The 12,287-nt window shown below is 38.0% G+C and overlaps 1 protein-coding gene across 1 annotated transcript in view; it reads left to right on the forward strand.

The window, feature by feature from the left end:
- Nucleotides 1–12,287, forward strand: part of KIAA1217 (KIAA1217 ortholog) — a 415,980-nt gene that overhangs the window by 263,616 nt on the left and 140,077 nt on the right. The window contains exons 4-5 of the mRNA XM_044678100.1: nucleotides 4,258–4,456; nucleotides 9,460–9,553. Of these exons, the coding sequence (XP_044534035.1) occupies nucleotides 4,258–4,456; nucleotides 9,460–9,553 (293 nt within the window). The remainder of the gene's footprint in view (nucleotides 1–4,257; nucleotides 4,457–9,459; nucleotides 9,554–12,287) is intronic.

Genomic DNA, 12,287 nt, shown 5'->3' on the forward strand with positions numbered 1-12,287 from the left:
CTCACCCCCTTGTCCAACGGGCTGATATTCTTTATCTATCTATCTATCTATCTATCTATCTATCTATCTATCTATCTATCTATCTATCTATCTATCTATCTACATATATAATTCACTTATGGTTTATTCCTAATTCATCTTCATAACATTCTTGTAAATCAGGACTCAAGTCTTCTCAGCTTATTTTTCTAGGCAGAAATGGAGGCCGATAACTCATCCAAGCTGATACAATTCGACTTATCTGGATCTCTAACCTCTCAGCTTTCTAATCTTCTCATTACACTTTTGCCCAGCAGTAAGAGACAAGTATCCTATTTCACTAATATATAACGGAAGAGACTTGAAAAGTTAATGAAAAGCCTTCCAAATTATTGAAAAAAAAAAAAAGAAATGCAAGGCCATGGCAACACAAGTTACTTGTAACTCAGGAAGTGTTCCTATGTGTATAAAAATGCAAAATAAACCCAGAGTTTTGGGGAAAGGAGTAAAAGGTTTGTGTAGAAGATAGTGCTTAAGTTGAGTCTTGAAGGAAACAAGAGATTCTAGAAAGGGGAAAGCTTTCCATTGCTAGAGATAGCCAGTGTTATTTAACCTCTAAAAGAACTGAACTGTAGTCATATAGAATCTATGGGAAAATATATTCATAATTCCAGGAGGAACCACAGAATCATTTTCCACCACACCCACCCTCCCACTGTTTCACCAAGAACATTGCATTTCCTGATCACCCATGTTGGATGCCTCCTACACTCTCTTGGCCTTTGTGGAAGGAGCAGCAGATGCCGTAAAGAGCAGCAGAAAGGACTCTTGCAAGAATAAGGATAAGGGGCAGCTATGTGGCTCTGTGGATAGAACCTCAGGTCTGACATCGAGAGGCTCTTAACCCCAATTGTTTACCCCTTACCATTTTTCTGCCTTGGAATCAATGCTTAGTATCAAATAGAAGACTGAAAGTAAGTTTAAAAGGGACAACAATTTTAGAGTCAGAGAGTAGCATCTGTGCAACTCATTTCTAAGTTTGTTGTTTGTGAAGTGGGAACTCTCCCCAAGGCACAGATAACACTGTGTTGCTATGGTCTTGAATTTCTTAATTTTTCTCAATAGTTAAAAAGACTTTCCATTAATTTTTTAAGAATCCCCCATTATACATTAGTGCAGTAGGATACTCATCTCTAAATCTCGGGCAAGGATCTAATGAAAAGATTACAAAACTAAGAGATCAGAGCTCCAGATATTTAGAACAAGTTACTCACCTTCCATTTCTGCCTATAAAAATGAGCTAAAAAGACTCGACCCCTGCTTCACAAGAGTGTTATGAAGATGAATTAGGAGGAGTCAACCAATGACCAAACATTTATGAAGCATCTACCTTGTGCCAAGCACTGTAGCAAAAACTGTGGATACAAAGAATAAAATAATCCCTACTCTCAAGAAGCTTACCATCTATCTGGGAAGACAATCTGCACATTGATGAGGATAAGCAAACTAGATCTCAATTAATCCATCAACAAGCATTTGTTAAGAACTTTCTCTGTGCAAGTCATTATGCTAAACCCTGAAGATGGGGGGAAAAACAAAAACAATTCATCTTTTCATATCACTTGCCTTCTAATGAGACATCTTGTATATAAATGGGTCCAGATGACAGCGTGGAAAATAAATGAAGATAACCTTAGAGGAGGGAAACACTAGTAGCTGAGAGTCTGGAAAAATCCATAAATATAAGATAATTATTTTTATGATGGGGAAAGACACAGATAGTTTGGGAGATCAGAAAAGGCCTCATGTGGGGGAAGAAATATGTGAAATTTCCTTGAGCTCCTTAGGAAAAAAGAAGCTTTGATATCATCTAAGGTGGCTTTGTCACTTAAACACTATGTGATTTCGGACAAATCACTGGTCCTCAGTTTCCTAATCTGAATATGAGGAAGGTGTCCTTGGCCTATAAGATCTCTTCCAACTCTAAATCTATTTGTATGCAATCATGTTATTAAGAATGCTACACAGAGGTAAAAAGACCCAGCTTCTTAATAATAGTATGTCATTTCCCCACCCCCCAATTACATGGTTTTATTTTAAGTCTTCCCTCACCCCTACCCCAATAACCCTTGCCCTGATCCATGCACATGTTCAGGGCATAGATGAAGGAATGAAAACCAGGCCAGGTTGGAGAGCCACAGAGCTCCAGCATTTTGTCACCAGGCGGTTACGGACGTGCCCTACTCCCATCAAAGTGGTGCTTTTGGGCCAAACCTCAGCTGTGGTGTAGTGGCCAGCTCCAGTGCTTTTGGCATTTGGATGTATTATTATCTATCACAAGGGAAAGTCACCACGCCTCTGCTTTCAGTGTCTGAACATCGCAGTCAGTATGATCAGAGAGGCTCTGGGGATGGTTCCCCAATCTTCGGAGATAAACATGTGGTAGAAAAGAGGATTACTGTAAAAGCCAGCCCCCAAAGGGTCACCAGATAGCTGGTAGGCTGGAGGAGAGAATATGAGACTCCCTGTGCCCAGAGCAGAAGAACAACTGAGTCACAGAAAGATCCATACAAGGATTCGATCCTCCTGTGTTTTGGGTTATTTCTTAAGAATGTAGGGCAAAAGAAATCATCTTTTTTAAGGCATGGTAGACCAGCAGTTATGATTTCATGCTGCTCTTGGTTTGGTGCCACTTTTTTATCATTATTCATCATTGGTTCTGTGTCTGTATATCTTTTAAGGAGCCACAGAGTAGACACTGGATGCGACCCCAGAAGATGTCAAATCCAACTCTCTTAAATTGAGATCTAGAGAATTTAGTTTTCCCAGGGTCACATGGGAAAGAGGTAGTAAAGGCATGATATGAAGCAAAAAAGACTTCCAAAGCCCCAATCTATCCATTGCACCATTCTGCTTTAGATAGATAGATAGATAGATAGATAGATAGATAGATAGATAGATAGAGGTCTATAGTATCCAGATATCTTAAATCTAGGTCTCACATTGGGTTATGGATACTTTTAGGAGATCCCAATGCCTCGTAGAGGATTTGTGACATTAACCTGCCCCTCTAACCTATCTCATGCTTCTCCATGGGAGGATTGCACTATCAGTCTGGGGATTTAGCTTCAAATTTCATTCATTTCTTCTACTTGTTACCTGTGTGACCTTAGACAAGTCATTTGATCACTGTGAGACTCATCTGTAAAGTAAAAGATTTGGACTAGCTGACTTCTAAAGTCCCTTCCCACTCTATATCTATGTTCTTGTGATTCTCCTAGCCTTTAAATCTAATTCATATGTACTCATTTGTAGATACTTATTAGCTGTGTGACACTGAATAACATATCACTTTCTCCTGTTTGCCCCAGTTTCCTCATCTATAAAATGAGCTAGAGAATGAAGGGGCAAAACCACTCAAGTATCTCTGCCAAGAAAATCCCAGAAGGAGTCACAGAGTCAGACATGATTAAAAATGGCCAAACAACAACAAAAATTCTTTAATTGAATGGGAGCAGCTATAAGTTTTAACTAAAAAAACATAAGGAACTTTAATTTTCCCCTTAAGGATAAAATTCTGATTGCCATTTTGTTCTTTGTTATATAAATAACTTCTATTTTGTGTCTGAAAGATTTTGGTCCTTGGCCTTTGGTACTCCTATATTACTATACTATAAATATTACTATAAATTACTATAAATATTAAGTATACTATAAATTTTACTATAAATATTAAGTAAATAATGAATTAGCGCCACTGAATTGGTGTGAACTTTTTCTTCTTGAAAATGTTAATGAAAGAATTTTATTTGACTTTCAGGTAGGGCCTAAAATGTTTAAAAAGGCAAGCTGTATATCTTATTGAATATACTTGTTGCTCTAATCAATTAGTGGGAAGGAAAAAAAAATTGAAAAATGAGCCTGGGGAAAGGGGAAAATATTTTCCTCTCGATTCCCAGAAGTTAGTTGAGTTTTCTGTTTGGTTTAAAAGACTGGTGATTTTGTTTAAAAATTTGGTTTCAAAGAGAGGAAAATTAGCCTCTCTAGCACATGCCTCATCTCCAGAGAGTAAAAGGTACTTGTATGGTAATCTCATAGCTTTGTTTCTTGGAAATACCAACCATATGTCTCTTGTTACTTGTTTTCGAAAACCATGCTGAAAACATGCCCAAGTGTGGTTTGAGGGAAATGGCTTTGTTTATGCCGTCTTTCATTTGATTCCTCCCAACAAGGTTGGTTTTGATCTGCATCTGATAAGGGCATTTTGTTTGTGTGCAGGTGTTTTATATCTTCAGTATGGAGATGAAACAAAACAGCTTAGGATGCCCAACGAAATCACAAGTGCAGACACAATCCGTGCCCTTTTTGTAAGTGCCTTTCCTCAGCAGCTCACCATGAAAATCCTGGAGTCTCCAAGTGTAGCAATTTACATCAAAGACGAAAGCAGAAATGTATACTATGAATTAAATGATGTAAGGTAAGTAGTGGCATGTGCCATCTTTATTATTCACTTTGTTATCATTAACATTCATATAGCATCCCCAGAGCACTTTTCAAACTCTAAATTGGTCTTCTCAAGGTCCCATGGAGGGGAGTCATATTTTTCTCCCTTCTGAGAACCTTATCTTCCATTCCTGTCAGTCAATAAATGTTCATATATATGAGCATTTATTCACTACTGCTAGATTGTAAACTCTCTGAGGGCAAAACCAAGGTAGAATTTTTTTTTGTCCCTAATGTGTTCCCAGAAGCTAACCACTATGCTTTGCAAAGAGTGAAACTTGATAAGTTTGTTGAGTTTGAATTTGCTTCTAATCTCATTCGCTCTGGTTTGAGAAGAAATAGTGCTTGGGGGAGCCCTGGTAGTATTTTTCTTTTAGTGGTTGTTTTTAGTGTTCTTTTTAAATTAGTTTTAAAATTATATTTTTTCCCAATTACATCTAGATACAGTTTTTAATAATAGTTTTCTGACATTTTATGGTCCATGTTTGCCCCGCCCCCCCTCCTGAGACAGTAGGTAATATGGGTATATGTGGGCAATTCTGCAATACTTATTTCCATTTTCCTCATGTCATAGCCCTGGTGGTATTCACCTGGGCTGAATTCTTTGCCCCTAGCTCACTCTTTTTTCTCTTTAAAAACAAAATAAGAAGCCAACGCCCAGAAAAGTTAAGTGATTTTCTCAAAGTAACCCCAGAATCCACACCAATAGAGATAGGTTTAGAAGTTGGATCTATTTCTTCAGATTCTCAGTCCAGGGTTCTTTCCTTTGTCCTATTATTTACAATCCACTCAACCAGAGTGTAATCTGCTACGCCTGTATCCCAACTCTAGGTATCTACCTGATGGTCAGCCTGGTCCTTCACTGGTAGACGAAGTATCACCTTGTTATTTTTTTTTAATACCTTGCCTCTGGCACAGAATAGGTGTAAGCTGATAAATAACTTGCAATTATCAGAGCTGACATATTTAGGCAGGTGCCAAAGCCTATGAGTAATTTAGAGCTTTTGAGGCTGACACATGCCTTAAGGTACAGGTAGCACAGCTGCTGTTGAAGCTTTTATATGTTGAAAAACCTTGTTTAAATATTCATGGATATCAGGAAATTTGTATTTGTTTTTTAGAATGAATTATTAATAAGATTGTCGGGGAAAAAACCCTTGAATTTATAAAACATAAGCTTAAACATAAAATAGTCATGTTATCCTGAAAGAATATACATTCAGTAGTACAACAACGTACGGTATTCTGTTTAGAACAAACATATTGTGTCTTTTACACTTGGAAGAATCCAGAGGAATGGTAACCACACTCAGTGGATTCTGGATTGTACATATTAAAGAAGAACCTAGCAAAGATAATTGAAATCCGCTTAATCTTCAAATCTGATTTGAGTTAGTAAAGCAGTTTCTACCTGGCCCTGAATGCAATTCCTTCTCAAGCCACTTGCAAGCAGTAAACTGGGGAAGGGAGATTTGTTCTCCCTTCCCAAAGACTATCCCTTGGTGAGCCCTTAAATGGTCAATGAGGGAGGTAGGAACAGGAGGAAAAGAAAAAGCAATCTTGCAATCAGACCAGTGAATGATTGAGTTGCTTGTGATTCCTAAGGAAATCACAGAATCCAGGGGTCTTATATTTGGGAAGGATCTCATTAGTCAAACAATCAATAAACATTTTTGAAGCAACTACTACCTGTCAGCCATATGCTAAACACTAGAGAAACAGAAAGACGCAAAGGAAAGTCCCTGCCCTCAAGAAGCTTACAATCTAATGGACTGCTTCATCAAATGAAGAGATTCTATAGTTTTTCCATAAGTGGTCCAAGTTTGGTTTGAATATTTCCGCCGTGGGAGATCCCACCAATTCTCGAAGCAAATTTTCTACTCTTGACTTTTTGATTGTTCTACTTGTCAACAAAATAAGCATAGGAGGAAAAGTATAATCATTAAAAACATATGCTACTATTCCTTGTAGGTCCAAACTAGATATTATTTTGGAAAAATCTCAGAGTTGAAAAAATAAGAAGAAACGAATGAAAGAAGGGAGGAATGATTGATTAAACACCTCCTATGTACCACACTCTGCTAAGCACCTTACATAGCTCATTGATTTTTATGATAACCCTGAGAGTTAAATATTATTTGAGGAATTTCAGGCAAATTTGAGGAAAATCAGGCAAACAGAGGCCATGCAAGTCATATGACTCTGGGTTACATAGTAAGTATCTGAGATCAGATTGGAACTCAAGTCTTCCTGACTTTAAGTCCCATCATCTTTCCACTAAGCCACCTAACTGGCCCTCCAAACATCAAATGTCACAAAGGCTGTTCTTAAAGGCATTGAGGAAAGAGGAACATATTACCTCCCAAGTCAGTTCTTTCTATTTGAGAATTGTTACTAATTATTAGGGAATTTTTCCTTACCTCTAGCCTAATTTTACTTCTTACCATGCCCATCCATTCCTCCTACTTTTGTCTTATGAGATCAGACAAAACAGCAGTCTTTCATAGGCTTAAAGATTCTGTGGTCTTCTATTTTCTAAACATAACATCCCCATATTTTTCAACTGATCCATATTTTGACCAGACTACAAGAAGATTTCTGGGTTTTTTCCCTATGCTTCTCTTAATGAAGCCTTGGATGGCATTAGTGTTGGCAGCTGCATTTACTGAACTTGAGATTCCCTAAAATTCTCAGATCTTTTTTCACAGAAATTTTTGTCTAGCCAGGCTTCCCTCTTCTTTTATGTTTGCATTTGAAATCTAGATTTCTTTCTGGCTCTGGAGCCCATGATAAGATGTACCTTGAAGGCTTTTGCAATGGGCAGAGGGGTAATTAACTTCTTGTTTCCAAATTCATCACGGACTTAACATTATCTTTTTTCTTTTAACCCTTACCTTCTGTCTTAGAATTGATAATAAGCATTGGTTCAAAGGCAGAAGAGCAGTAAGAGTTAGACCAGTGTTGGCGGGTATTGGCAGGTAGTGGGCACTTGGAGAGCTGCTCCTTTCCCTCTCTTCTCAGCACCCAAGGACATTTTTTGCATGCCCCACCCCTCTGTCCAACCACTCAAAGCAAGCACTTCTTCCCTCCACTCTCTTCAGTAATGGGTGGATAGGGGACTCTTAGTCAGCTTGAATTTGCCCTCTGGGAACTCAAGCCTTCACCAACCTGGGCTAGACAATGGGAGTTAAGTGACTTGCCCAGGGCCACACAGCTAGGATAAGTTTTGAACCTTGCTTCTGCTGCATTATCTATTAAAGAGCTATTAAGTCACTATTAAATTTTTTTAAAATTAGGATTTAAGAGAAGTTTTTTACATTACATTTACATTTTTTCATGTCACACTTTTTTTCAAGTGCACCCTTCCCAATCAGCTTCCTTAATATTGGACTTCCATTAACCCATCTTAAAAATAATAGCCACATCTGGACCTTCACTCCCTCCTTAAGCATGCTTTCTAATGATAAACTTGAAAACCAAAGCAAGAACGCAAGCTCAGACTAGTCTCTGCTTAGGAGCACATACAATGTTATTTAAAGGAAAGCAACAAGACTACTCCAAGAATCCTTCCCTTCAGTTAAAACAAAAATAAAACCCAATAAGTCCAATGATTTAGATCAGCCCACTAAATATGCGGCTGCACCTGGAGGAAAAGAATTTAGCCTCCTGCTCAAAATCTCTTGAGATCCCTACTGTGAAATGGAAGGGAGTCATAGCTTGGAAAGAGCTGGAAGTCATTCTGGACTTTAGACTCATTTTGCTGCTAAGGGCGAATGACAAATCCAATGGGCACAATTCAGATTACTAAAACTAAATTATTTCAAGATATGGTTTGAGATAAAATATATCAGAGAGAAAGAGAGAGAGAGACATTTTTTGTAGGGCTAAATGTACTATATCACAGCAGACCAGGGTCCTGAGGTATGGGAGGTTCCATTGTTAGTTTTCGAAATGTTATATGGTAGAAATAGCAATGGCCTTGAAATCATGTTGACTTGTGTTTAAATCCTGCCTCTGATTCTTATTTGCTGAATAAATATCATCTCCTTAAACTTCAGTTTCCTCATCTGTAAAATGAAGCTAATAATACCCATAGCACCTTCCTCTTTGGACCCTTGTGAGGCTCAGATGAGATAATGCAAATTTTAAAGTGCTATGTAAATGTAAATTATTATTACTATTATTGTCATTATCATCATCACTCCATGATAGGAAGTCTTGATGCCTGAATGATTAGGTTAAGACCCAACTATCTATAAGAATCACAGTCTGCTTAAAATTCTTTTGGTTACATGGCAGTGAAAGTCATTCTCTTTTGTGTAAAAGACTATTCTAAAGTATCTGATGAAGAAAAAACACACTTTAAAAAGACATGAGTTTTCAATCCAAAGTTTTTTATACTCTACCAAACTCTGGTCCATGTGAGATTCTTTTTAAGACTAGGCAAATGGTCTGTCTTAGCTTGCAGAAATGTCTTAGGGGGAAAAAATCAAACCATTTTTTTCTTTTGTGTGCATTCATTAGATAAGCAGAAAACGAGTTGTTTGGGCTAAGCAAACACTTAGATATTTAAATATTAACTGAATCCCTTTGAACTTACTGTAAATATTAGAGCTTTATTGTTTTCGAAAATGTTAGCATGCCCCACTCCAGAATCTTAAAGGTGCTACCTGATACATGTGGGTGGGGATCTGGGCTGCCTGAGTAATTACCCTTGGGGGAAAAGAGATAAAGCCAATCTCTTTTCTCCTCTTTTTTTCTTTATGCTCGATTTTTTATGATAGAATATATTTTTATTTTTATTTTTCTGCATTGTGTGTCTGCTGGGGGTATTTTTTTTTGGTGGGGGGTCTGATCAGCCATAGCTAGTGTTATTATCAGTGGGTATCTTTTACCTGATTCCTAAGGGCAGGTGAAAGAAATGGCTAAAATAAAACTCCTTTCATCTTCTATAGTTATGGATGTTTTTGATTGCAGGAACATTCAGGACAGGTCCTTCCTTAAAGTTTACAACAAGGATCCTGCACATGCATTCAATCACACACCCAAAACCATGAATGGAGATATGAGGGTAAGTGCCTGAATTCCGTTTGTAATTTTTCTCTTCATGTGTGTTAAGCCGCTTTCTTCCTGTCTTAAACTGTTTGCATGTTCATCCTCCCTCCGGGGCAATTTGCTGCTCTTCCAGTCCGGTGATTCACTAGCTTGTTGAAAACTGTTGCAGAAGTTGAACGGCAGCTTTCTGACTTCCTCGTGACTTAGAACAAAGTAACTGGCATCTGTAGAATTCATAACATGTCCTGAGTTATATCCAAGCAGGAGGTTCAGTCGTGCCCTGCCTCATAAAAGACGCCATTTTGCATAGAACTTAAAACATCCTCGACTCAATGGTCTATTACATTAGATGTGCTTTACCCTTACTAAGATGGCAGTTCTCCATTTTCCTCTTCTTCTATGAGAGATTTAACCAAGTTTGGGTATTGATCCTTCTAATGTGTCCCCATGTTAGATAGGCTAGATCTCAATTTTCTGAGTGAATAAATGAATGATAAAGCATTTATTAAGCCCTTCTCATGCACTGGGCATTTGGCTAAATTTGGGGAATCCAAAATAAAATAGGTGATCGCTGCCCTCAAGGAGCTCCTAGTCTAAGTTATACAAAGCATGACAATTTGGTGAAGGGCACAAAAGATTGGCCCCCTTTCAGTTACTCCTACTGATGAAACACAACAGAGAAATCATCATGATTAGGAATTCTTGAAAGGATCATGGGAAATTCTGAAATCCCCTAGGGTTTGTTTGAAGGCAAAATAACAGGAAAACTAAGGCGGAGGAGTCTTAGGGTAAATCACGTGGATGCACAAGAGATTATGTATTAAATCATTTAGCATGTACCCAGCACTGGGCTATGTTGAGAATCCACTTTCTGCCCCTCAAATTTAACTTCTCTGCTTCAGACTTAGACTTCAGAATTCAACAATTGCCCTTGTGAACTTAGCAGGGGAATTATAGGAGATGAGAATGTTTTATTATAGGTGAGTTACATGGCACCATGCTGCCTTACAGCTAAAATGAAGTTCTCTACCATGAGAAAACTGTTACATGAGAGTGAATATCTATTTGGGTCAGGATGTAAGGAAGAGAAGCCAGCAGATTCCATTGAAACTCCAGGAAGAATATATATGCAACCACAAAGTGGAATATGAGTGATGACTTATTATGGGAATTGAGCCCATGGTGTTTTGTTTTTTCTCTTAATTTTGAGGAATGAGTCTACTACTCAACCACTGCCTTCAGAACATCGTGAAGCTTAGGGTTGTGATGTTTGCTGTATTTGCACTTCAAATATAAAACAAGATCATGTGTTTACAAGAAGCATCTGGGTGACTCAGTGGATTGAGAACCTGGACTGGAGACCAGAGGACCTAGGTTCAAACATGGCCTCAGATATGTCCTAGCTATGTGACTTTGGGCAAGTCATTTAGCCTCAAAATGCCTTGCCCTAGAACTGATATGTGGAATCAATTCCAAGACTAAAGGTAGTGTTTTTATTTTTTTTTAAAAATGATGTAAATACAGTTGTGTCCTATAATTAACCAAACATGCTTTATGAACCAGAAGTGTCAAACATGCAGCCAATAGCACTACCAGGAAATGCAAAAGCAGATTAAAATATAATTGGGAAATATATAAGCTAAAGAAAAATAATGTTAATTTGTGATTTTCTAAGTCAATATGTACCAGAAGGCATTTGTTTCTCTTTGTGTTTAACCCTAATGCTATAGGCTAGGTGGTGTAGGTCTCCTCATTATTTTTTAGCTTGCCATTTTCATTGTTAGGACTGTTTCTAGAAGGCTCAGTTCCCACAAGTCTTTGTTGTCTTTTATCTCTACCCCCTCGGAAAGGGAACCTTACCAGTTCTCAGAGTCCTCTTTCTGGGATTTAGAGCGATTCCCAAGTAGCAGCCCTAGAAGAGTCTCTGAAAATCTTGTTAATGGCTGGTTAGGACACCTGTTTTAACTCCCAGACAGATGTGAGACCTCCATAAGAATTGGCAGGGAACATATAGAGAATCAAATATTAACCATATGCACAAGATAGATTATCATGAAACAGGACTTTTGGCTTGAGGATTCTGGGTACTTCTGCCTTTGTACGAGACCCTTGTGGCTATTTGTTCTGAATGGGCTTTATTCTGATTAAATACTAACCTGTTTGTTGGAGAAACAATCAAATGCTCAGCCCTTTATACTACTATCCCCAAAAGAACACCAACACAACCAAAAGGCAGGACTTGATTTTCTAGAAGCCTGATTCAGCAAAGGGATTACAGACAGTTTTAGAGTCAGACAAGTGCCATAATGAAAACAAGGGAATGAATTTTATTTCCATTCTAACCTAGCTCAGTTCCATGAGATCATCTCACAACCTGACCCCTGTTGATCCTGAAAACTAATGGAAGCTGTTTACTCATATTGAAATATCAATATTGAAGCAGCGAGGTGGCACAGTGGATAGAATGCCAAGGCTGGAGTTAAAAGGAGTTAAAAGTTAAAAGGTTCAAATACCACCTTAGATGCTTCCTGGCTGTATGATCCTGAGCAACACACTTAACTCCAATTGCTTAGTCTTTGCTGCTCTTCTGTCTTAGAATTGATACCAAAATAGAAGGGGAAGGGAAGGGAAGGAAATGGGGGAAGGAAGGAAGGAGAGAAAGAAAGAAAGAAAGAAAGAAAGAAAGAAAGAAAGAAAGAAAGAAAGAAAGAAAGAAAGAAAGAAAGAAAGAAAGAAAGAAAGAAAGAAGG

Source organism: Gracilinanus agilis, chromosome 5, assembly GCF_016433145.1.
Source record: "Gracilinanus agilis isolate LMUSP501 chromosome 5, AgileGrace, whole genome shotgun sequence".
Taxonomy (NCBI): domain Eukaryota; kingdom Metazoa; phylum Chordata; class Mammalia; order Didelphimorphia; family Didelphidae; genus Gracilinanus; species Gracilinanus agilis.